Below are 22895 nucleotides of genomic sequence, written 5' to 3'. Positions count from 1 at the left end.
CAGGTGCCGGACGTGCGGCGGCAGCCCGCGCCACGGGCGAGGCGCGGTAGGCGGCACGGGCGGCAGGCGCGGGCGCAGCGGCGGACGCCGAGCCGCTGGCGGCGACGAGACGGCGTGCAGATGTGTGCAGGAGCCGCAGCATGGTGTTGAGGTAGGGTGGTGGTGGCGTGGAGGTTGCGGAGCGCTTGCTGTGCTCTGTGCACCGAAGCAGTCCGCTGAGTATGCGTGGGAACAGGCCGTGCTGACGGGGTTGAGCCGAGGCAGAGCCACGCCACGTGGGCGCTCCGCTCCCCAGCTCAGGCGGCAGGTGCGCTTTGGCGGGCGCTGGGCGATCGGCCTCGTCGCGGGGGATTGCCGGCGCCGGGCCAGCGCTGCAGCAGCGAGGCGGGCTCGTGGGCTGTGCTGCCGGCGCGCGAACTGCTCGACTTCCCGCCATGCAGGCGCAGCGGCGTGCATGCAGCAGCGCGGCACCGTATCGGCGTCGGCTGGCTGGCGTCGACACTCCACTCGGCGTGCAGCTGCAGCAAGAAGACGAGCTTCCCATCCTCGACACCGATCCGACCCTTGCACCACGCCTTGGCACCTGCATCCTCCAGACCACCCACATCCCCACCGTCCCACAAGCCGCCCTCACGCTGGATCCACCTTGCTGCCTTGCACATCTCATCCAGCAGCAGCGAGCCCGCGTCTCTCGCCTGCCTTTCGCGCGCTCGCGTGCGCGCCCCTCACCGGCCGTGCAGTCTGTCGCCGGCGTCCTCCTCCCGCCCTCTTGACACCGCTGTCCTCTGCCGCACGCGGCTCTAGCAGCAGGCAGCCATGCCGCGCGTTCTCATTGCGCCCTCGGTGCTGGCCGCCGACATGGGTGAGTACGGCACGTCAGAGAGCGTGACAAAGGAGATTGGGGGCGTGGAAGGGTAGTGATGGAGGTCGAAACGTATCGGCTGCACGGACACAGCAGGCGATTGAGCGTGCTGCGAGGCCGAGCTGAGCGGCGCAAGATCTGCCATGATCGCACAGCTGCGTAGCGCGCCTTCGCGCTGCCACAGATCTTCCACATCGAATCCCACGGCACAGCATACACATGGCAGGGCAGAGCGCGGGCTGCCGGACAGCTTGCGCCGTGCATCGAGTCGCTGCACTCGCTGCTGGCGCTGTTGGGCCCGTCGCTCCAGCGGCGGGCGATCTGAGATGAAGCGAGCATCTGCTATGTCTTGATGCGACCAAGAGCGGGCTTGAGAGCGACAGCCCTGCCTGCCGCACGCGCAGTCCGGCCCTGCAGTCAGCGCCGGCGGCATCAGACGCCAGCTAGCGCGTCCTGTCGCGGTCTGAGACACTGCGAGAGGACGCTGCGTAGTCGCGAAGGAAGGGCGGCCCGAAGCGTCTTGCCGCGCAGTCGCTGCTTGTGCTGTGGCTGCTTGTGCTGTGGCTGCTTGCGCACCAGACACGACGTGGCGGGGCCAGAGCGCGCCCCTGTCTCCAGGCTGCTGTTGCATCCTGTACTGACACGTCGTGCGCAGGCAATCTGAACCACGAGTGCAAGCGCATGATGGAGGCGGGTGCAGACTGGCTGCACATGGGTGAGTCGCGAGCTGCCGAGCCGCAGCATAGCCGCGCGCTGACACGCCGTGCGCTCAGACGTGATGGACGGGCACTTTGTGCCGAACATCGTGCTGGGCGCGCCGATTCTCTCGTCGGTGAAAAAGGCAGTGCCGAACATCTTCATGGACGTGCGTATGTGCCAGTGCGCGCAACAGGCCGGCCCTTGCTGATGCGGCGTGTGCAGTGCCACATGATGGTGACGGAGCCGGGGCGGGTGAGTGCAGGCGCGCGCATTGCTCATCGGCGAGCGCGCACTGATGCTGGCTGTGCAGTGGGTGAAGGACATTGCAGAGGCAGGCGGATCGAGCTATACATTTCACATTGAGGCTGCCGGTGAGTCGCCGCAGTGCCGCGCGCGCAGAGGCCATCGCTCACACCCGCACCAGACGACCCGATGGACGTGGTGCGGCTGATCAAGGCGACGGGCATGCGCGCCGCCGTCGCGATCAACCCGGGCACGCCGTCGTCGGAGATCTCCAACGAGCTGGGTGAGGCCGTCGACATGATCCTCGTCATGACGGTGTGGCCGGGCGCGGGCGGGCAGAAGTTCATGAAGGAGTGCATGCCCAAGGTGGCGGAGCTGCGCGCGCGCTTCCCGAACCTGGACGTGGAGGTCGACGGCGGCGTGGGCCCAAAGACGATTGACCGGTGTGCCGACGCAGGTGAGTGTGAATAGGTATACGCGCGCGCGGTTGAGGCTCACGCTCTCATCAGGCGCCAACATCATCGTGGCCGGCACGGCCATCTTCAACGCCGACTCGCCGCGCGACGTGATCGCCTTTCTGCGCAACCGCTGCACGGCGGCGCAAGAACGCATTGCGCGCGAGCGCGAGCAGATTCTCTTTGACCCCGCGGCCGACTCTGCGCTCGACGACGACGACGACCAAGGGCCGACGGTGTCGCGCCCCGGCAGCCGGCCGACGACGCCGCTGAGCCAGCCGCGCGCCTACCTGCGGCACCTCGTCGCGCGCCGCTCGAGCGGCGCCCTCGAGCCGATGAAGCGGGGGAACCCGCCTGAGGGCGGCCCCGTCAAGGGCCTCAGCGCGCAGATGGGCATGACGTCGATCGGATAGAGGCGCAGCTCCGCCGTCGTTGTGCGCTCCTCGCCGCTCGTCTGTGCGCGCGCCATGCGCCGAGCGCGGCGTGCCTGCACCACATCCTCTCATACAGCATCCTTCACTTCTGCTCCGGCCCCTCTCTCTCTCTCATACACTTGTCGCGGCTCTTCTTGCCCCTCGTTCCCGCTTCCTGGTCCCCCGACGCGCCCCGCATACTTCACGCTGCCACGCCCCACTCCTTCCAACCCATGCCCCTGCACCCCTGGGCGCGCAATGGCACCGTCATGCAGCCTCGAGGCAGCGTGCTTCGGCTGGAGATGGCGCTGCTGGGCCAGCTGCTCAGTCGACAGTGCGGCTCCGGGGCTGAGCCTCAGGTGCGGGCGAGGATGCCTGGCGCGGGATGCGCGGCGGCGGCGCGCGGCCAGAAAAGTTGCTTTGGCGCGGCGCGGTGCGTCCCTCCACCTTTCTTCTCGCCGCATCATCCTCTTCGCGCCTGATCTTCGCGCCTGCTGCTCGCCTTGCGTCGTTCAGCATGAGCTCCGGCAGCAGCAGCAGCGGCAGCGCCGCCGCCAAGCAGCTCATGCGCGGCCTCTTCCTGCGGCCCACGAGCTTTCAGATCAGCAACATGGCGCAGTCGCTCGCCGTGCTGCAGCACTTCCACCGCCTCGCCCAGCGTGCCGACGCTGCGGCCGCTGCAGCGGCGCGCGAGGCGGGCGACGGAGCACGGCGCCTGGAGCATGGCGGCCTGTACAGCGTCTTTGTGCCGCGGGTGAGTTGGCAGCGGCAGTGATGGCTCGCGGTGCCGGACCAGAGGGAGTCGCAGGTGCGCCGAGGCGGGCGCGCCGCCAGCCCGCTGTGCAGCACTCTCGGCTGAGCTTTCGCGTCGTCAACGGCGCTGTCGTCGCTGACACTCTCGCCGCCGCGCAGAATGCCCTGCAGCAGCGGCCGCTGCGCTGGAGCTTCGCCGCCGTGTCGCCCGACGCAGCGCGTGCCATCGTGCCCGCCGCCCTGCCGACGATGCACCAGGTCGAGGTGCCGCGCGCCTCGGCGATACGACGTAGCTACATCGGCCTGCGCGACATTCAGCCGTACGTCAACTTGCCGCTCACGCCGAAGGAGGAGAGCATGCTGGATGGCCTGGCGTACGAGCAGGCGCCTGATGAGGATGAGAATGGCGCTGCCGACTGGGACGGGGACGAGCAGGAGCGAGAAGACGCAGACATGGGCTGGACCAGGGATTTGGCAGACGATGCGTATGCGGGCGAAGCGGCGGGAAAGTTTGTGGGAAATGAGCAAGCAGACGCTGCGGCGTCCTCGCCGGTGCGCCGAAAGGACACGGTCACCATCGAGGTCAAGGCGGAGATCATGACCGGCTGTGAGTCAAGCCCGTCGCTCTCACGAACTGCACAGCGCCGGAGCACTAACCCATGCAATGTCAGTGCTTCCGCGGACCTCGGCGGCCAGCCACGCCAAGGCCCAGCACCAGGAGTCCGAGGCACGCCGCTTCCTGCAGATCTTCGACGGCTTTGCCAGCTCGACGCAGCAGGCGGCACGCAGACGCCGGGACACGCCTCTGCACCATGCGCATCTGCCCGAGCGACCGATACGCGACACGAGTCACATCCAGCGCCGCACTCGCTTTCGCCCGGCACGGGCCGAGAAGGCGGCTCGTCGTGCTAGAGGCGAGGACGACGACTGAGGTGCGCTGCGCATCCGAGAATCGCTCAAGTGCGGGCTCCAGCAGCTTCAAGTACGCGAGCAGTGCCTTCTCTGCGGACCCGTCTGGTCGCCGTGACGGACGATATGGACTCTCTCGACCCTACAGGCGCACCATCGTGCACAGCGCCTCTCATAGGCGCTATCTAGGCATCTGGCAGTAGTCAAAGGGCCCGCCTTATACCCGCTTGGTGTCCGCATGACTTCGCTCCTGCGCCGCCCATCTCGCGGCCGGACCGCACCTGCAGACATGGCAGCCGAATCACCCTGCTCGCACGAACGAAGGCCATACGACGTCTTGCGCGGCATCGACAATCGATCGTCATCGCATGCCATCAAGCGCGCCCAGGGCACAGCAGCAGCACTTGGTCACATCCCGAAAGGTACACGCTCGCTCTCCAGATGCGGGCTGAGATGTAGAGAGGCAACAGATCTGGCATGGGTGAGCAATTCAGGGCATGAGTAAGAATCTTGCTTCTTCGTGAGGAGAGTTGAGATAGAGAGAAGACGCACACGCGTCGCGCGCTCGCGTCTGCCTGGAATCACTGTGTCTGCTCTGATGGCTGCAAAAGCAGCGCGGACGGACGCAGCCTCTCACTCCTCGCGGCACATCAGAGCCGCCCCTGTCATGCGGATCTGCAATAGGGTGATCTCCCCCTGGGGCAGAGGTGCCTCGACACCCACGCACTTTGGCTCCATCTCGCCGGCATTTCTCCTCCGGGATATCAGATCCCTCTTTCGCCACGTCATGAGCCGGCTTGGGAGACCGGACGTCTCTCTCACCCCGCAGCGCCGCAGCCGCTTCTTCCATCGGCGAGCTCAGAGCCGCGCGGCTCAGGAGGCGCAGCGGTGCGCGTGCGCGCCCCTGCGCTAGCGCCATCCTACTCTCTGGGTCAGCCAAGCCACAGCCGCGCGCCGCGGCTGCAGCTGGCGGCTGGCGCTTCCCGCGCGTTCTCACCCTTGCTCAGCAACGCCTCGCACCACCACCACCTCGTCGCTCTTTCGACCAAGCAGCGCCTGACCATCAGCCTGCGACCGCCGCGTCTCCCGTCGTCGCTGCTCGCATTCGCGTCGCAGCACCGCCGCGACCGCTCCACGTCCGTGCGCACGGCGTCGTTCCGTGCACGTGCATTCAGGGGTCGCGAGCCAGCAGACCATCCTGCGTAGCACAGCACGGGCTGCAGCGCCGACGGCGGCACTCCGCACCCTCATAGGCCACACCGCTCGCTACTCCTGCGCACCTGTGCGCCGCCGCTGCCGCCATGGTGCCCTCGCCGCGCCGCCTCTCGCCGCAGGTCTCGTCCGACGCCCTCACCGAGACCGCGGCCGGCAGCAGCAGCGGCGCACACGCGCTCGGGCAGCGCATCAGCAAGGCGGCCGCGGCCACGCGCGCGGCGGCGCACATTGGCAGTGTCGTTGATGACTGGGTGAGTGGGCGGCAGAGAGAGGAGCTCTGGTCGCGCGGTGCAGTGCTGGGCCATGCTGCGTATGGTTGCTCTAGAGTGGCAGTAAGGGGCATGAAAGATGGCCAGGCACCACGCCGTCGGTGGTCTGCAGACTCATGCAGAGCATGCCGACGCATGGCGTGCTTCTGCAGCTGTCTACCTTGGAGGTCAGGCGCTGACTGTGCGTCCGTAGCCCTTGTACTCGAGTCAGCCCGAGGACTACATCATTGGCGACACGATTGGTGAGTGGAGGCTGCAGGCAGCCGCACTCTGTGTCACGATTGCGCGCCGGGCGAGGCTCACACTCGTTCTGCAGGCTTTGGCGCCAGCAGTGTGGTGTACCAGGCGTCCTTCTTGCCGCTCAATGGGGTCAGTCAGGCCGGGAGAATGCCTCGAGTGCCCATCTGACTTCCACATAGCGGGCATGTGCTGTCAAGATCATTGATCTCGAGGCGTTCGGACGCGACACCGAGGAGGTGAGCTGTTCTGCCTTGCTTCTCGAGGCTGTGCTCATGCCGACCACTGCACGTAGCTCCGTCGCGAGACGCAGCTCATGTCGCTCTCCAAGCACCCAAACGTACTGCGAGTGCGCGGCTGCTGGGTCTCGGGCTCCAAGCTGCACATCGCCACGCGTCTCATGTCTGCCGGCTCGATGCTCGACATCATGCGCTTCAGCCATGCCGAGGGCTTCGAGGAGACGGTCATTGCGACGGTGCTGAAGCAGGCGCTCGAGGGACTCAACTACCTCCATATCAACGGCTGGCTTCACCGGTGCGTTCAGAGCCGCTTGTGCGCTGCCATGCTCGGCCGCTCACTCTCTCTGCGCAGCGATCTCAAGGCCGGCAACATGCTAGTCGACGACGACGGCACGGTGCTGCTGGGTGACTTTGGCGTCGGCGTGTATCTCGGCGACGGCGGCGCGTACGAAGACGAGCAGGGCGGCGCAGGCGCAGTCAAGGACGTGGAGCGAGACCGCGGCACCTGGGCAGAGGGCAAGCGCAAGAGCTTCGTGGGCACAGTGGGTGACGGCTGTACAGTGTTGCTGTCTCGCAGCGCTGACTTCGTTCCACGTAGCCATGCTGGATGGCGCCTGAGGTCGTGGAGCGCAAGCACTACGGCAACAAGGGTGAGCCTTGACGCGCGATCCGCTGAGGCTTCTACTGATCGGTCTTTGCTCAGCCGACATCTGGTCGTTTGGCATCACAGCCCTCGAGCTGACGCAGGGCCGCGCGCCGTACTCGCGCCTGGCGCCCGTCAAGGTGCTCATGAAGACGCTGCAGGAGGATCCGCCGACGCTGGACCGCACGGGCAACGCGCACAAGTACTCCAAGACCTTTGACGACTTCATCCGCTCGTGCCTGCAGAAGGACCCCAACAAGCGGTGCGCAGCTTGCCCGAATAGCACAATGATACTCTCTGACATTCCTCGCGCAGGCCGTCCGCAGAGAAGCTCCTAGGGCATGCCTTCTTCAAGCAGGCCAAGGGCAAGAAGTACCTCACGACTGCGATCCTGGCCGGCCTGCCGCCGCTCACTGAGCGGCAAGAGCGGCGACGGGCCATGTCCATTGCGTCGCTGCGCAATCAGTACTCGTGGGACTTTGGCAGCATCTCGTCGCGCGCCGGTAGCATGGGGCCCGGCGGCATGACGCCCGGCGGCGAGCGCTTCGACCCGTTCCTCAACTTCTCGGGCACGATTGCGCCACTCAGCCCCACGGGCTCGATGCGCTCCAAGATCATGTCGATCGATGGCAGTCACGCCTTCATCGATGACGAGGATTCGCCAGTAGACGCGTTGGCCGAGCGGTGGCGCAACTCTATGCGCCTGCACAACGACGGAGAGGTGAGCGAAGCGAGGTCCATGCCTGTCGACTGTCACTCATGCGGCATCCCACAGGACGGAGCTGCTAGCCCGATGCGCTTCAACAGTGCGCCGCGCCGGCACCGCAACCGCTCGACAGACTCGAACCCTGCGTCCATTGGCCGAGCTTTCGCATCGCCTGGCGCAAATCCGCGACACCGCAAGTCTGTCTCATTCGACGACCCGGCGGCAGCCGCGGCCGATGCCGCCGCCCGTGCGGACGGCTCCGACTCCGTCACCTCCGACGCGGCTCTTGCGACGATCGCCGAGATGCGCAGCCCGCAGATGAGCGCCACCAGCCCGGGCGAAGAGGCACCTCCGTTGGCGCTCGATGCGCAGGTCGATGCCACGCCGCGCATCGCGCAGCATGTGACGCCCACCGGCGAGCGCACCGAGGCCGACGCGGCCCTGCGCGCATCGGCGCCGTCGCCGCCGGGCTCACGGGCGCCACGACCACCTCCGCTCGAGCTTGTGCGCTCCAACACGGCTGAGCTGCCTGCTCTACCCAAGCCTCCGCCGGCTGCGCCGGCACTTGCACCCGCGCCCGCGGCCTCGGTGAGCGGCACGAGCACGCCGGCGAGCCAGCGCTCCACGAGCGAAGGCAGCAGCTCCAAGGCGACGAGCAGCAGCAAGCCTGCCGCGCCCGCGGCTGCGTCCCAGCCTGGCCTGCTCGCTCGCACCCTCTCGCGTACCGTGGGCGGCGGCGGCACAGATGCACCGCACAAGCCGAGCCGCCTTGGCAAGATCTTCCGCCGCGGCGAAGCCAAGACGTGATGTGGGCCAGCGCCCTGCCTTCACCTAACGACTCTTGACGACCCCAATCACGACACCCCATCACCACTTGCACTTCACTACTACATCCTCACCTCATTCTCAATCGTCCCGTCCATGTCCCTCAGCTGTGTTGCGCGTGACGTAATGCTGGCATTTCTACTCCTCGTCGCTGTCCATGACGACGCGGCGCCGCTGCCGCGAGCCGGCCTCGGCCTCTGTGCTACCGCCGGCAGCTGCATCGAGGTCGTCCTCGACGCTCGTCGTCGCTGCCGGCGCGGCCTTGGAGCCTTGCTTTGCTCTCCGTGCTGCTTCTGCCTCCTACAGGGGCGAGAACGGCCTTTAGCTGCTGTGCGAGGCTCGACAGTTCGCACGCAACTCACGATGCGTCCGTCCATCAGGTCCAGCGCGTCCGGCTCGTCGTCCACGTCCATGGCGCTGCCCTCGGCATCCTCGCCCTCGTCCGATGCGTCGTCCACCACGAAGCCCTGGTGATAGCGTCAGCACAGCTCGCCATACTCGCAGCTTCGAGAGACACTCACATCCTCGCCGCCGCTAGCGACTGCCTCTTCCTCCTCCTCGTCCTCATCCGAGCCCAGCGCTGCCGCAGAGCGGCCCAGCGGCACATGGCGTCTGCGCGACGTGCTAAAGTCCTCGTCATCGCGCGCCAGGCGGCCCTTGCCCTTCTTGCGCGCCTCCTTGAGGCTGTTCTGGCGCTGCTCCTTCTCGATGCGCGCTTTTGCCGCCTCGGGATCCTCGGCATGCGTGTCGAACTGCATCTGCGTCACACGGGCGCCGCGCTGCTGCTTGACGGCACGTGCCAGACGCTTGTGCGTCTCGGACTGCACGTCGGTGGGCCGCAGACCCAGCGTACCGGCAATAGGGCCCTCGGCGAGATAGCTCTGCTGGTCGGGCATGCGCACGAAGAGATGCTGCAGCGGTTGTGCTGGCCGCGCGCGCTGCGCTGCAGCTGCGTCACCCGAGCCCATCGCCGGCGCCGTCTGCGACGCCATGCCCGCCTGCGAGATGCCGTCTGCGGCAGCGCCACTAGCCGGAGCGCCCGCACGCTCCACCGACTCGGTGATGTCGTAGATCTCAGAGCCCATCTGCAGCGACAGCGTGCCGTCGCTCCAGCGCACGATGCGCGTGTTCGATTGCCGTGTCTGCAACGTGAGAGCTCAACACGAGCTCTAGATCGCCTCGCAATGCCGCGCACTCACCCGCAGTCCGTTCTCGTCACGCTCGTCACCCCATCGCCAGCGACCCGTGCTGTTGCCGTGCACGACCTTGCGTGTAGGGATGTCCTCAATGCGGTCGGTGCCGCGCGTGCGCTCCTCCTCCTCCTCATTGAGCGTCTCGGGATCGTATGGCCGCTCAATGAAGCCGAGGAAGTTGGGCAGGCGGGCGAGGTAGTGCGGCGCCCCGCGGCGCACGGGCATCGACGGCAGCTGCAGCGCCGTGTAGAGGGCCTCCTTCTCGGGCGGCGGCGTGGCGCGGCGCCCGCCCATCGGACTGCCGTCCTCGCGGTGCTCGAGGTCGTCGTCGCCGGCGCCGGGCGAGGGCGAGGGCGTGCGCAGCGAGCCGCTGGCGGAGGAAGGCGTGGCCGCACGCTTGCTGTTGTGCACAAGCGGCATCAGCGGTGTTACCGACGCGCCGAGACGCTGCAGCATGTACTCACTCGCCATGCCGCTTGCGTGCGGCGTTGACAACCTCGTCGTCGCTGCCGTCGTCGCTGCGTGCCTCTGCCTGCTCGAGGCGCTCCTCGGGCTCGTCGTCGCTGGCGCCGAAGAGGTCGTCGTCCGCCTCTGCCACGGCATCGGTGCGCTCACCCTCCGTCTCGCCCGGGCGCGCCTCGCGCCCGACGGCCGCGTCGGCGTCGTCGTCGTCGCCGCCGAAGAGCGAGCCGGCGTCGCTGGCGGCGGCCGAGGCGGGCGCGGGCGCGTCGAGCTGCATCGGCTCGGGCGCCGGCGCTGCGGGTGCGCCCGAGGCTGCGCTGTGCGGCGACGAGGGGAGCGACATGGCCGCGGTGCGGGTGCGGGGTGTGGAGGGGGCGAGGCAAGGAGGAGCGTGGATGTGGACGTGAGGCCAGCTTCCAGGTGCGCCTGTTCCCACGCGGCACGTGACGCGCGGCGCGCGGCGCAAGCCGGCCAATTTCTGACCAAGAAGGACCTGGCGCAGCGTCTGAGCAGCGAGCGATGCCCAGCCAGCTGAGCGGGGGTGATGGTGAGCGCACAGGCGAGGGTGACGGCGCTCGACGGCGCCCGCTCCACCTGCCTCTGCTCCAGCAGCATCCCCACACCCCGCTCTCGCCCTCGCCCTTCTCACCCGCCATGTCGCTCCTCCGCACGCCCGCCGCGGCCCGCTCGGCGCTGCGCCGCTTCAGCACCGCGCAGCTGCCCTCGCTCTCCGCCGCGCCGCTGCGCTCCAGCGGTCCGTCTCTCACTCTACAGGCACCGCCTGGCTGTCGCTCACCACCCTCCTCGCAGTGCCCGCGGCCGCGCCCAAGGCGCACAGCAGCCGCCCGCGCCTCTCGGCTGCGCTGCCGCCGCTGCGCCTCGCCGGCGCCGCACGCACGTACGCCGCCGAGGCCGGCGGCAAGTTCCTGCGCAACAAGCCGCACATGAACATCGGCACCATCGGCCACGTCGGTGCGTCGCGGGCGCGAGGCTGCGGCGCTGCAGCTCTGCCGATGCTCACCCTCTTCCGCCGCCAGACCACGGCAAGACGACGCTCACCGCCGCCATCACAAAGGTGCTGCACGAGAAGAGCGGCTCGGGCAAGTTTGTCGACTACGCCAGCATCGACAAGGCGCCCGAGGAGAAGGCGCGCGGCATCACCATCTCCACCGCGCACGTCGAGTACGAGACCGAGGCGCGCCACTACGCCCACGTCGACTGCCCGGGCCACGCCGAGTGAGTGGGCGCACAGGTGGAGGCGCAGCGGCAGGGCATGGGGCAGCAGACATGCGAGTGGCGCAGAAGCGCGGGCGCAGACAGGCGTAGCAGCGCAAGGCGCTTCAGCAGTGAGAGCAGACGAGCGGCGCACGTCGGAACGCCGTCTCGAAAGGCGCCGCCGAGCTGTATGCGCAGCTGTGGCCGCACGCAGCGCTGCACCGCTCGCAGGGCGTGGCTTGCAGGACGTGGCTCGCAACCGAGCCGCCAGCTGACTCTCCTCGCACAGCTACATCCGTAACATGATCACCGGTGCCGCCCAGATGGAGTGAGTCGTGCCGCAGCGGCTTGAGCGATGCCATAGACTCACAGTCCCGCAGCGGCGCCATCATCGTCGTGTCCGCCACCGACGGCCAGATGCCGCAGACGCGCGAGCACCTGCTGCTTGCACGCCAGGTCGGCATCAAGAAGCTCGTCGTCTTCATCAACAAGGTCGACCAGGTCGACGACCCGGAGATGCTCGAGCTCGTCGAGATGGAGATGCGCGACCTGCTCTCCACGTACGGCTTCGACGGCGAGAACACGCCCATCACGTCGGGCTCGGCGCTCGCGGCGCTCGAGGGCCGCGACCCCAAGATCGGCGCCGAGGCCATCGAGACGCTCATGAAGTCGACCGACGAGTGGCTCGACCTGCCGCCGCGCGATCTGGAGAAGCCGTTCCTCATGCCCGTCGAGGATGTCTTCTCCATCTCGGGCCGCGGCACCGTCGTCACGGGCCGTGTCGAGCGTGGCACCATCACCAAGGGCTCTGAGATCGAGATCGTCGGCCTTGGCTCGAGCATGAAGACGACGCTCACGGGCATCGAGATGTTCCACAAGGAGCTCGACCGCGGCGAGGCGGGCGACAACATGGGCGCGCTGCTGCGTGGCGTCAAGCGCGAGCAGATCAAGCGTGGCCAGGTGCTCATCTTCCCGGGCTCGATCAAGCCGGTGAAGAAGTTCCAGGTGAGTGTCGCGGCAGTCATGGCAAGGCACAGTGCTCACGCGCGCGCCGTCTGTAGGCCCAGTGCTACATCCTGACCAAGGAGGAGGGCGGCCGGTACTCGCCATTCACGAGCGGCGTGAGTGCCCGCGCCAGCCTCTGACGCTGCTCCTCGGCTCACCGCGTCTCCGCAACCCCCAGTACCGCCCGCAGCTCTTCATCCGCACGGCGGACGTAACCGTGTCGCTGTCGCACCTGCCGGGCACGGAGGATGCCGACGAGAAGATGGTGATGCCGGGCGACTCGATTGAGATGGTCGGCGAGCTGGTGCACGACGTGGCCCTCGAGACGGGCAGCCGCTTCACGCTGCGCGAGGGCGGCAAGACGGGTGAGTGCTGGCGCTGGTGTGCGCTGCGTGACAGCCTTGCTGACCCCACGCCTGCAGTCGGCACGGGCATCGTGACTAAGCTGGGCTAAGCCTTTCACGACGCCACTCCGACCCATAGACGAGCAAAACGGCCCCCTGCGCGCGACGCACGCGCCCTGCCCCCCATGTAATGTATGCTCTCGCAGCCCTGACGACCGCCCGCCTGCCGGTGCAGCGGCAGCTCCACCACCACTCAAGATTTCACACACGCTTGCAGATGATGGGAGACGCGGGCAGCGTGCATTGACTCGAGGTCAGTGGGTGGTAGTACAGATGACAGAGCGAGAGAGGAGCCTAGGGGCGGCGAAGCAACCGGCGGACTCTCTCAGTGGGGCAATGAGGAGGAAACCGAGACTTGGGAGACGTGACGCAGGATGGAGAGCTGTAGGTGCGGAACGTGCAGCGATGACGGGCACGAGACATGGGACCGAGGGTGACGAGTAGGTCGATGGCGGTGTAGCAGCGGGCAAGGCGATGAGGCGAGACTTGGTAGCAGTGGAGAAGGGAGACGTGAGATGGTGTCGTGAGATCGTGAGAAGAGATCAGGCGGAGATGGCGAGAGGTGGAGAAGGTCGTGCATGTCGGACCGTGGTGAGACGATGAGCCAATGCTCTTAGAGGCCGAAGAGGCTGGGCCAGCTGCGCTCGTACGACGTGACGTCCGGCTCGCTCTCGTCCCACAGCGGACTGACGGGCGCCGAGCCGCCGCGGCGCGCCTTGCTGTCGGCGCGCTGCTGCACGAGGGGCGTGAGGCGGAGCGAGTCGGCCTGTGCACGGCGCAGCGTGGCGAGGGCGATGCGGCGACGGCGAGCGGCAAGCTTGACCTCGGCAGACGGCTCCTCGGGCGTGGCGCCGAGCGCACGCCAGGCGGCGGCGCGCTGGGCCTCGTTGGCGAGCGTAAAGGCATCGTCGTCTTCGTCGTCGGAGGATGAGAGAGAGGAGACGGAGTGGCTGAGCGACGGCATGCGAGCGAGCGAGCCGAGCGATTCGATGCTTGAGCTGCGGCTCAGCGCGGCGGGCAGCGGAAGACGCGACGGCGCCGGCGAGGGCGACGACGGCACAGGCACGACCTCCTTGGCGAAGCCAAGCAGGCGTGCAGAGAGGCCGATGACGACGAGCGGCAGCTCGAGCAGCGTCGAGAGCGCCTCGACGACGCCGCCGGCGAGCTGCGCGATTTCCATGTCCTGCGAGACCTCCTCTGCTCGCTCGGCCAGGCGCTGTGCATCCGTCGCGACGGCCGAGACGGCGGCGGCGACGCGCGGGCGCGGGCGGCGGTGGCCGCGCAGCACGGCACGGGCGTTGGCAGCAGCGAGCTGAGCATCCGGGTCGTCGTCGCCGGCATCGCCATGCCAGCTGCCGTCGCTCTCGGCGCCGCTCATCGAGCCGATGCTGACGCCGCTGAGCGTGCGCTGCAGCTGCGGTGCGCCGCCGGAGGTGCTGGCGACCGCAGAAGCTCCCGTACGCTGCTCGTCCTGCGCCCACTCGGCGAGCGGGAAGGCGAGCGGCTCGACGGTGGGTACGCAGAGGGTGCGCGGCGGCAGCGTCACGGGCAGCGCCGTGTCGACGTGCAGGCCGGGCGCGGCGGGCGGCGGCGGCGCGTCGGCGGCGTCGTGCGGCGCCGAGTTGGTGCGGACGTGGTTGCGGCGCAGCGAGCAGCGCAGCGTCGACGAGGGCGACGAGGGCGCGGTGCGGCTGGGCGCCTCTGAGGTGCGCGTGTGGCGCAGGCGCGGTGCCGGCGAGCCGACGGCGGCGCGCACGGGCTCGATGGGCAGGTCGACGGTGCTGAGCTGCAGCAGCGACGTGGTGCCCTTGTATGCGAGGGCGTCGGCGGCCTTGCGCTGTGCGATGCGGCGCGGCAGCGTGTGGTGGAACGTGGCGCGCACGGGCGTGGCGGCGTCGTCGTCGTCGGACGTGGCGTCGTCGCTGCGGCCGCTGCCGAGCCACGGCGCGTCCCACGGCTGCGCCTCGTCGCAGGCCGAGGGCCCGAAGAGGGCGGCGTCGCTGGGCGTGCGTGGGCGCGGCGACGTGGCGGCGGCCGTGGCGGCGGCGACGGTGCTGGCGCGCGGCAGGCGCAGGGCGAGCTTGCGCGGCGCCGCCGTCGAGTGGCTGAAGTGGTCGGGCGAGGCGAGGGCGTGGAGCCAGGCGTTGGAGGCGGCCGTGGCGTGCAGCCAGGGCAGGTCGCCGGGCGTCGTGACGGGCGAGGCGAGCATGGCGGATGGTGTGGTGAGAAGGACGGGAGCGGCGAGAAGAGGAGGCTCTTGGGTGCGGCGCTGGCTGATGCTGCTCTGGCCTGCTGCTCTTCGTGCACGGCGGCGGTCCTGGAGCTGTCTGTGCCGCGTGCTGCCGGCCGGCCTGCTCCTCTGTCCCATCAGCGCTCCCATCATGCGGCGCTCTCTGGGACAAAGTGGCATCGCGCACGCGGGAGCGGCATGCCGGCAGCGCTGTGCGGTGTGCGCGCTGCGTTGCCCCAGGGGCCGGCCGCGAGAGGAGGCAAACGGCGGCGCATCAAGACGCGCCTGGCCGCCTGCGTCTGCTGCTGCAGCCAAGAGGCGCACTCCGCACGGCGCGCTGCAGCGTGGACGATGGCGCGGCCGCCACTCTCGCCTGCCTCTTGCTCCCGCGCACCGACACAGGGGCCGTGCCGGCGTTCCCAGCGCAAGGCGGCGTCGGCGCGAGAGGCAGCGCAAACTGCTGCGACGGCAGGCGTGCGAGCAGCACACGGCGCCCAGCGAAGGCCATCGGGCGCACCAGGCCTGTGTGTTGGGCCGCACCCTCGGCGCAGGCGTCTGCCACCTGCGACTCCGCCTTGCCCTGCAGCGCCGCGGCAGCCAGGTCGCACCCGCCGCGACTGCGGTACACTGCTCGGCCGCCGGCGGCCGGCCAAGCTGCTGCTGGCTGGCGGTGCGGAGTGCAGCGCGCGGCGGGCAAGCGTGCATGGCGCGGCAGGCGTGCGAACTTGCACTGCGGCTGGCGCCGCGCGGCGGCACGCGGGCACGGCACGCACCGCACCGCTTCGGCAGAGGGGCAGCGCCGCGCACTTTGTGTCGCGCGAAGGCCGCGGCATCGCCTCGCGCTCCCACCACGCGCCCTCCGGATGCCGAGCTCAGCGAGACGCTACGGGCGCCATCATGCGCCGGGCCGCTAAGCCAGGCGTTGGAACTCATGCGTGCCCTCGTCGCGGCGAGGTGCCGTGTCCTGCGCGCTGCTCGTGCGTTGCATCCTTCTCGCAGCCGACGCAGGCACCGTCCCGCGTGTGCAGCCGCAGCCGAGGCGTGTTCCGGCACGTCAGCGCTCTTGACAGACAGGCAGACAGCCGCAGCGCTCAGCCCTCGGCGTGCAGCCGGCAGCTTCGCTCTTGTGCTTGCAGCCCACGCGCGCGTACGCGCCGTTTGAGGCGGCGACGCTGCGGCGCAACGACGCCCATCTCCAAAACCACCGCTGCGAAGGGGCCGTGGCGGAGTGCGGATCGTCGAGTTCGCAAGCTGCCGAACGGGGCTGAGCAGCCGCGGACGGTCGCCGAGGCATCCCGCTCGGCAGCGCGTCACCCTTGAGAGACGAGTGATGAGGAGGAAGACGAGGCGCGGCGCCGGCGGCGCCGTCGCGGCTTGCTCGTCGTGCAAACGCCGTGGCCGCGCCCACGGGCCGGTGCGTCCTGTCCTGCGCGGCTGCGGCGCTCGCATCTGGCAAACTTCGCATCCTCTGCGCCTTGTCTTCGCACGCCGGGAGGCACACAACTTCGCAGTGCGGGGCACCGCGCCTGCATTGCAGCCGAGGCTCGGACGCGGACTGCGCATGCAGCGGCGACGTCGTTTGCAGGACGGCGTCGTTCTGGGCAGAAAGGGTGGGGAGAGAGGGGAAGGCCCATGCGCATGCGCGCGCCGGCGCTGCTGCGCGCTGCTGCTCGTCTCTTCTCCTCGCGGCAGCGCCGTTTCGGCTGCAGCCCAAGAGCTAGGTGCACGTTTGGACACCGCAGCGCAGCATGCAGCGCAGGCAGTAACGCGTAAGAGTGGCAGAGCGCCGCAGCGGCTCTTTGTCCTCGTGCTCGAGCCCGCGGCCGTGCGGCGTCGAAGCAAGAGCGCATCTTGCTTGGCCCGCTTGCCCGATGGGTCTTCGCGCTTGCGAGAGCTGCGTCGCCCCTTGTCCCGCCGCACTGGCGCCGTGCTGCCGGCGAGACTCGTCTGCGTTGCTGCATGCTGCGGAACTGGACTGCCTCCGCGCCGCCGCCGTGCCTGCGTGCTGCAGCAGCCGCAGTGTGCGTTGCACCGCCCGGCGCGGCGTACTGCGGCCCGCCGCCGTCTCCTCGCCTCTGCGGTGGCGGCGTGTCGCCTTGTCCTCGAACGTCGAGGCAGCCGCTTCTCGCACGTCAGCCACATGTCGCCGCAGCCGTCACGGAGCCGTCTCGTCGGCCAAGCGCGTCAGATGCTGCATCTCAGCCCACGCCATGGCGCCGAGACGCCGCCAGCCAGAACGTCAGCTTGGGCCCCCGCTCGAGCCCCTTGAGCTGCGCAACACCCACACGTACAAGCAGCCTAATTTGCGGAGTGCGCTCGAAAGGGGGCTCGTGCTAGGCGGACCATGACCACGAGCTCAGCGCCTCGCCTAGCCCGCGCCTTCCCCGCACTCCAACGGCCCACCTGCAGCGGCTGGCGCTGGGCGCTCCGCGTCCGCAGCGTGCAGCCGACGCCGAGGGCGCCAGCGCGGCTGAGCTGGGCGGAGCGGCGCGTTGGCACCCAGCCAGTCGCCTAGCGCTCGGCAGCGCCCAAGGGCCTCGCATGACGACGGGCAAGAGGGAGACGGTACTCGGCACCAGCGCGGAGCCGAGGGCCGAGGCAGCGCTCAGAGGTGATGGCTCCCGTTGTCGAGAATTTCGCAATCGACCTCTGAGGGCGGTTTGGCTGCGATTCAGCGGGTGGCGGGAGGGTGCAGACTTGATGCTGCTGGGGCGGCAGCGCGACAGAGGGCTCGTCCCAGAGCGGCCCGCGCAGGAGAGCAAGCTGCAGGCGCCGCCGCAGTAAGAGTGGCAGCAGGGCAGCAGAGGCGTGTCTCTCTCGCAAGAGAATGTCTGGCGCAGCGCCAAAGCGCGACAGAAACGAGCGTTGATGCCGCCGCCGCCGCAAGAGACGCTGCGGGTTGGCCGTCGTGCAGCGCGGGGCCCAACGCCAAACCGGCGCAAGATGCGGACCCTGCGCTGACCTCGCCGTCTTTGTCCAGCATCGGGTCTCGCCCAAGACTGTGGCGCGCAGGCGCAGCTGCGGCCACCAGCCACCAGCATGCTGCCGCGTTGGCGGCAACGCCAGGCTGCTGCGGCGCTCGAGCCTCGTGCGATGGCGTCAGGCGCTGCCCGTGCCCGCGCTCGGCCCGCCTCATCACTGCTGCGCGGCGGTTCCAGCGCTCCGCACCGTCGCTTCTGGCGCGAGGACTGGCTGTCCAGCATCATCCATGCGCTTAGCTGGGCAGAGAGACACCCGCTGCACGCTGCGCTGTGCGATGCGCAGAGCGTGGGAGGCGGAGCATGGCAGCGCAGCAAGCATAGCCGGCCCCCGATGGCGCGCTTGAGATCGCGTGCGGCCCTTGGCGGCGCGCGGCAGGCGCAGGTGATCGCGGCCGCGTCGTGACGGAACGGCCTGGAGCGCTGCCTCGCGGGCGCTGACTGCGCCTGGCCGCCGCCGACAAGATCTACCGAGAGGCTCGGCAGCAGCACGCAAGGAAGTTGCCGTAGTCTCGGCACTGTCCTGCATCGGCATCATTTCGCGGCGGGCGCTGGGCGGAGCGGCGCAGCGTGCGGCGCAGGCGTGCGCAGTGCGTCCGATGCGCGCCTCCGAACCGGCGGTCGGGCCGCCGTTCCTGCGAGAGGCTTGTGCGAGAGAGTCGCCCATCGAGGCAGCGGGGCCAGCGCTCCTGCGAAAGCACGTGTGCAGGAGAGAAGCTGCTGCGACGTGAGGATACAAAGACTCTGACTCGAGAAAGTTCTGCGCGGCGAGTGGCCTCGGAATCGAGGACAAGGGAATTGCTCAGGCGCGTCGCGCTCTCCTCGCACTCGCGGGCGCAGCAGTGTGTCAATTGCTCGTCCATCGCAAAGCGCATCCACGCCCCATCGCACTCGCAGTCGACGATGAGCGCTCACCATCCTCTCCGACTCGACTGCGATGGCGCTCAGGCCTATAAGAGCAGCGGTCGCTGGCGCTGCTCCGTTCCTAGCATCCGCTCTTCGCTCTTCGCACCGCTCCCACGCTCAGACCTCAGGTCCCACGCTCTCCACCTCAGCCTCTCGCAACTTCACCTAGCTAGCCATGCTCTCCGCCATGCTTCTCTCCTCCACGCCCGCCGCGCCCAACGTCGCCGTCTCGCCGTTGGCCGCCATGACGCCGCGTGCGCGCGATGCGCAGCTCTGCAGCCTTGACGCGCTGCGCCGCGAGAAGCGCTCCGGCAACGTCAATTGGTCGCGCCCGCTCGCCAACGCCAGGGCCACTGCCAGCGCCAGCGACGAGAAGGCAGCGCGCGCCAGCGAGGACGCTGCGCCGCCGCCGTACGAGGCAGTCGAGGCGTCCGCCGAGGTGAGTTGCCTTCTCGCTGCGCCGCAGTCTTCACCGGCTGACTTTCACTCCTCCACAGCCTGCCACGCCCTCCAAGCTCGCCACCGCTCTCCTCGGCTCCAAGCTGGCCACCGCACGCGCCGAGGCCAAAGCCGCACGTCGCACCGCCGAGCTGGAGCGTATCCACGACGCCTGGGCCAATCTCGGCCTCGACACGCGCGCGGCCATGCGCAACGGCGAGAAGCTGCCGCCCTTCTTTGAGAGCCCGCCGCGCTGCGGCCCACAGCAGATGGAGGCGATCATCCGCGCCGAGTTGGGCGGCAGCGTCTGAGTCAGAAAGATGGAAGGGATGAAGGTTGAAGGTCAGGGATGAAGATCGGGCTTTGAGGGGTCGAGGCGCAACAAGGGTTGAGGAATGAGCGATTAGGAAGAGAGAGAGAGGGCCCAGGCTGGGGCCTCGCCGTCACCATCATTCGCGCACTGCCGCCGTCACCATCATCACCACGCTCTCATTGAATCAATGTCATTTGCGTCACTGTGCTGCAACAGCGAATGCGTCTGTGCTGCTCTCGAGCGCCTGCAGGTGTGCCTCGCGCACAAAGCCGAGGTACTCGCGCAGCCGGTTGCCCTCGCCGGCCTGTGCGGGCGTGACGAACTCGAGGTACAGCTTGTGCCGCTCGTCGGCGACGAGGTTCGGCAGGCGCAGCGCGGCGGCCAGATGGCTGCGAGGGCAAGGGTGAGCAACAGCAGAACGGGCGCACGAGCTGCGAGACGCACCCCGGAAGCACGCTGGACGTGTCGAGCAGCATGAAGTGTAGCCGCAGCACCAGCTCGGGGATGTAGATCTGCCGGATGCGTGCAAGCTCGGTGGCACGCCGCTCGGCTGCAGGGCGGGCATCAGCATCAGCAGCGCATCGCTGCGATCGGCCGACATACAGCTCAGGTCCACGATCGGCACGTCCATCTTGAGCCAGTCCATCTCCAGCACCTCGAGCGCAGCCTGCTGTGCATTCGCAACGCTCGACTGGACAAGAAGTATCAGCAGATGGCAGCGTGGAAGTGCACACAGCTGCTCACCTCGAGAGCCTGCAGCCAGTCGTGGCGCTCGACGCGGGTGCGCTGCTCTTCACGCGCGCTCCAGAGCTCAGAGAAGCGCACATGCGCGGCGAGAGCGTCGAAGAAGCTGCGCCAGTGCATGTGCTCGTCTCCCTCGTCGCCCTCGAGCTCCTCGTCCTCGATCGCTCGGACCACGTCCGCCGGCAGGCCCAGCAGCAGGGTTCGTGCGGCGTGCAGCTTGCCCGACGCCAAGAAGAGGCGCATGAGCACGTTGGACTGCAGGATTGCATCGCGATGCGTCGTTGGCGAGTAGGTGAGCCAGTCGAGAGCCAAGATGAGACGCTCTTCCTGCGTCTCGAGAGCGGCGTCGAAGGACGTGACAGGCACGCCGCTCGAGAGTGAAGAGACCATGCTCTGAGGTGGCAGCATCAGTGCGAGTCCACGACAGTGCACGGACCGCACTCACCGGGAAGACCTCGTCGAAGATCATGGCCACCGTCGTGCGCGCGACAGCGTCGGTGTCGAGGTGGTGCTCGCTGGCCTTCTGCAGCGCAGTGCGGCGCACCTCGGCGGGCGTGTGCATGTCCATGAGCTTGAGGTAGTGCGCGTAGCTCTGCGTGGCGCTCTCGGGCTCCAGCGAGCTAGCGTAGAGCGCAATGAGGCCGTCCTCTGCCCCTTGCTCCTCAAGCACCTCGACGTAGGCGCGCAGAAGCGCGTTGGACGTCACGTCTGGCGGTGGACGCGGCAGATCGAGCAGGCGCAGGAACAAGACGAGGTGCGCGAAGAAGCGCACGAGGCGGGCGTATTGTCTGTCAAAGCGGGAGCGTCAGTCACAGCGGCAACATCTTCTCTCGATGGACGCACTGTGGCGCCGTCGAATGCCGCATGTCGACCAGACGAGACTCGAGGTGAACGAGCAGGTCGTTGACCTCCTCGAGGATCACAGCGCGCTGCACGACCACGAAGGGGTCGTTCGCTTGCATGCTGCCAAGCGAGCGTCAGCGCGAAATCTGAGTGTGCGAGCGAGGCCACTCACTGCACGCCGCGCGCCGGTGTCTGCGCCAGCACCGCAAAGACATCGCGCAGCTCGCGCGCCGTAGCTCCGTCCGTCTGCTTTCCCTCTGCCCGCTTGACGCCCGCAAGCGCATCAGGGATCGTGAGCTCGACGAGCTTGACCGCTCCCGTCTCGCGCGCATCGGTGAACGTGACGGCAGCCTCCTGGCTCCACCAGCCGGCACGCGCATCGAGGGCAGTGTCGATGGACGCCTCGAGACTCGCGTTGACGTAGGCCCAGAGCTGTGCTTCCCATGTCGTCGACACAGCCAAGACAGAGGCAAGGTCGCCGCTCAGCGCGCCGTACAGGCCGCGCTCATACGGGTCGAGGGTCGTCTGTGCGACGCATCAGCAGGCGCCTGAATTCATTCGCTGTCGAATTGCTCACTTTTGAGGCCAAGCTCCGGCACACTGCCTTCCACAAGGCCCTGTTGCGGTTTCCCGTTGCCTGCTCAAGCTCGACGACTTCCTCGTCATCTGCGATGCGCTACTTCAGCTGCCGCCGCCGCGCTTGCACACACGCCAACGCTCACCACAGCCAGGCCGCCAATGCAGCATGGCGCCTCGCAGACTGGCAGCTCGCCAGGGCTGGTCGGCTTGCCGCGCCAAGTCGAGCGCGTCGAGCAGCCGGCCGGCGCGTGCGTACTCGAAGAGGGTGCGCGACAACGCGCGGTCGTAGGACTGCAGAGCAGCGTCAGCATTTCCCATCGAAGACAGCAGACTGCTGGCCCGCCGCTCAGCTCTCGTGCAGCGCACTCACCACGTCCTCCTTCTCCTCGCCGCCCGCGTCCGGGTCCAGTGCGCGATCGCGCTCCTTGCGTCCGCCAGCACTGCCCATGCCCAAGCTGCTTCCAGCCCGTCCCCCTCTCGTGCCGCCAACGCGCTTCTCGGCGCGCAGGCGGTTGCGCGTAAAGGGCCGGTAGCCCTTGCGCACCTCGACGGGATGCAGTGCGCTGCCGAGGTGGGCGCCGAGCCAGTTGCGGATCAGCTCCAGCTCGGCCACGCCGCTGCTGGCGCGCAGCACGTCCTGCACCGAGCTCAGCGGCGTGGCGTACGGCTGCGTGCTCGAGCCGGCGCTGTCGGCCTGCTCGGCTGCGACGGGCCGCGTCAGGCGCTCGCTGGTAGGACTAGTGTCAGCCACGCACGACCAGCTCCACTGCGGCTCTCTGGCAAGCCGCCGGCGCTCTCGCACCGCACACCCTCCCAGTCACACGTATACACTCACTGGTAGAGCAGTGCCAGCAGCTGCCATGTGCGCGCCTCGCGCTGCCACGCCTCGGCGTCGTCGTCGAGCTCGAGGCTCTGCAGGCCGGCACGTGCGCCGGCGCCGTCGAGGGCCTCGGCTGCGCGCTCGCTGCAGACGTGAGCAAAGGCGGCGCCGAGGCCGGCGTGGGCGCTGAGGCGCGCCGAGTGCGGCGCGTCGCGCAGGCCCGTGAGCGCGGCGGCAAAGGCGGCCGCGGGCGTGGGCGACTGCATGTGCGGTGTGTCTGAGGGCGGGTGCGAGTGG

The 22895-nt window shown here is 68.6% G+C and overlaps 8 protein-coding genes across 8 annotated transcripts; 5 read left to right on the top strand and 3 right to left on the bottom strand.

Annotated features, from left to right (window-relative positions):
* The first annotated feature begins 571 nt into the window (after positions 1 to 571).
* FA09DRAFT_327623 (putative RPE1-D-ribulose-5-phosphate 3-epimerase) lies at positions 572 to 2950 on the top strand. The gene is made up of 7 exons (XM_025741463.1): positions 572 to 862; positions 1518 to 1577; positions 1636 to 1727; positions 1784 to 1813; positions 1872 to 1932; positions 1986 to 2261; positions 2314 to 2950. The coding sequence occupies exons 1-7, from the start codon at positions 817 to 819 to the stop codon at positions 2670 to 2672; spliced, it is 924 nt and encodes a 307-aa protein (XP_025601187.1). The 5' UTR covers positions 572 to 816; the 3' UTR covers positions 2673 to 2950.
* Positions 2951 to 3189: 239 nt separating this feature from the next.
* On the top strand, positions 3190 to 4356 carry FA09DRAFT_336303 (hypothetical protein; the record flags this gene model as incomplete). Its single annotated transcript, XM_025743869.1, has 3 exons — positions 3190 to 3426; positions 3585 to 4032; positions 4097 to 4356. 3 exons carry the CDS (start codon positions 3190 to 3192, stop codon positions 4354 to 4356), a joined length of 945 nt encoding a protein of 314 aa, XP_025601186.1.
* A 985-nt stretch (positions 4357 to 5341) lies between these two features.
* On the top strand, positions 5342 to 8602 carry FA09DRAFT_304114 (kinase-like protein). Its single transcript, XM_025740460.1, has 10 exons — positions 5342 to 5800; positions 6012 to 6060; positions 6135 to 6187; positions 6238 to 6294; positions 6351 to 6589; positions 6647 to 6836; positions 6893 to 6944; positions 6998 to 7199; positions 7253 to 7658; positions 7713 to 8602. The coding sequence occupies exons 1-10, from the start codon at positions 5636 to 5638 to the stop codon at positions 8448 to 8450; spliced, it is 2151 nt and encodes a 716-aa protein (XP_025601185.1). The 5' UTR covers positions 5342 to 5635; the 3' UTR covers positions 8451 to 8602.
* Positions 8583 to 10466, bottom strand: FA09DRAFT_358257 (Leo1-domain-containing protein; the record flags this gene model as incomplete). Its single annotated transcript, XM_025744937.1, has 5 exons — positions 8583 to 8768; positions 8831 to 8935; positions 8990 to 9610; positions 9668 to 10061; positions 10126 to 10466. 5 exons carry the CDS (start codon positions 10464 to 10466, stop codon positions 8607 to 8609), a joined length of 1623 nt encoding a protein of 540 aa, XP_025601184.1. The 3' UTR covers positions 8583 to 8606.
* A 466-nt stretch (positions 10467 to 10932) lies between these two features.
* Positions 10933 to 12797, top strand: FA09DRAFT_314664 (translation elongation factor Tu; the record flags this gene model as incomplete). Its single annotated transcript, XM_025740776.1, has 7 exons — positions 10933 to 11095; positions 11161 to 11359; positions 11628 to 11666; positions 11719 to 12343; positions 12400 to 12459; positions 12522 to 12708; positions 12766 to 12797. The coding sequence occupies exons 1-7, from the start codon at positions 11068 to 11070 to the stop codon at positions 12795 to 12797; spliced, it is 1170 nt and encodes a 389-aa protein (XP_025601183.1). The 5' UTR covers positions 10933 to 11067.
* Positions 12798 to 13034: 237 nt separating this feature from the next.
* On the bottom strand, positions 13035 to 15233 carry FA09DRAFT_118512 (hypothetical protein; the record flags this gene model as incomplete). Its single annotated transcript, XM_025739027.1, has 1 exon — positions 13035 to 15233. A coding segment is annotated over one exon (1944 nt), but the record flags the coding sequence as incomplete, so codon positions are not given.
* Positions 15234 to 18933: 3700 nt separating this feature from the next.
* On the top strand, positions 18934 to 19711 carry FA09DRAFT_118429 (hypothetical protein). Its single transcript, XM_025739026.1, has 2 exons — positions 18934 to 19300; positions 19359 to 19711. The coding sequence occupies exons 1-2, from the start codon at positions 19037 to 19039 to the stop codon at positions 19608 to 19610; spliced, it is 516 nt and encodes a 171-aa protein (XP_025601181.1). The 5' UTR covers positions 18934 to 19036; the 3' UTR covers positions 19611 to 19711.
* A 75-nt stretch (positions 19712 to 19786) lies between these two features.
* FA09DRAFT_327614 (nuclear pore protein 84/107) lies at positions 19787 to 22884 on the bottom strand. The gene is made up of 11 exons (XM_025741462.1): positions 22614 to 22884; positions 22149 to 22506; positions 21922 to 22069; positions 21777 to 21865; positions 21372 to 21724; positions 21200 to 21319; positions 20802 to 21144; positions 20357 to 20749; positions 20216 to 20303; positions 20057 to 20162; positions 19787 to 20001 (listed from the first exon to the last, which is right to left on the bottom strand). The coding sequence occupies exons 1-11, from the start codon at positions 22862 to 22864 to the stop codon at positions 19812 to 19814; spliced, it is 2439 nt and encodes an 812-aa protein (XP_025601180.1). The 5' UTR covers positions 22865 to 22884; the 3' UTR covers positions 19787 to 19811.
* Between the last annotated feature and the right edge of the window lie 11 nt (positions 22885 to 22895).

Source organism: Tilletiopsis washingtonensis (assembly GCF_003144115.1).
Source record: "Tilletiopsis washingtonensis strain MCA 4186 unplaced genomic scaffold FA09scaffold_2, whole genome shotgun sequence".
NCBI lineage: Eukaryota > Fungi > Basidiomycota > Exobasidiomycetes > Entylomatales > Tilletiopsis > Tilletiopsis washingtonensis.
This window is presented reverse-complemented; position numbering and strand designations above follow the sequence as displayed.

Excerpts from the sequence above, each read along its gene's own strand:
- FA09DRAFT_327623 (XM_025741463.1), top strand. The coding sequence starts at position 817 with ATGCCGCGCGTTCTCATTGCGCCCTCGGTGCTGGCCGCCGACATGG. Across the intron at positions 863-1,517 it reads GGTGCTGGCCGCCGACATGG|GCAATCTGAACCACGAGTGC; the intron begins GTGAGTACGGCA and ends CGTCGTGCGCAG. Across the intron at positions 1,814-1,871 it reads TGGTGACGGAGCCGGGGCGG|TGGGTGAAGGACATTGCAGA; the intron begins GTGAGTGCAGGC and ends CTGGCTGTGCAG.
- FA09DRAFT_304114 (XM_025740460.1), top strand. The coding sequence starts at position 5,636 with ATGGTGCCCTCGCCGCGCCGCCTCTCGCCGCAGGTCTCGTCCGACGCC. Across the intron at positions 6,945-6,997 it reads CAAGCACTACGGCAACAAGG|CCGACATCTGGTCGTTTGGC; the intron begins GTGAGCCTTGAC and ends GTCTTTGCTCAG. Across the intron at positions 7,200-7,252 it reads CAGAAGGACCCCAACAAGCG|GCCGTCCGCAGAGAAGCTCC; the intron begins GTGCGCAGCTTG and ends TTCCTCGCGCAG.
- FA09DRAFT_118429 (XM_025739026.1), top strand. The coding sequence starts at position 19,037 with ATGCTCTCCGCCATGCTTCTCTCCTCCACGCCCGCCGCGCCCAACGTC. Across the intron at positions 19,301-19,358 it reads CAGTCGAGGCGTCCGCCGAG|CCTGCCACGCCCTCCAAGCT; the intron begins GTGAGTTGCCTT and ends ACTCCTCCACAG.
- FA09DRAFT_327614 (XM_025741462.1), bottom strand. The coding sequence starts at position 22,864 with ATGCAGTCGCCCACGCCCGCGGCCGCCTTTGCCGCCGCGCTCACGGGC. Across the intron at positions 21,725-21,776 it reads GCCGGAGCTTGGCCTCAAAA|ACGACCCTCGACCCGTATGA; the intron begins GTGAGCAATTCG and ends TGCGTCGCACAG. Across the intron at positions 21,145-21,199 it reads CGGCATTCGACGGCGCCACA|ACAATACGCCCGCCTCGTGC; the intron begins GTGCGTCCATCG and ends CCGCTTTGACAG.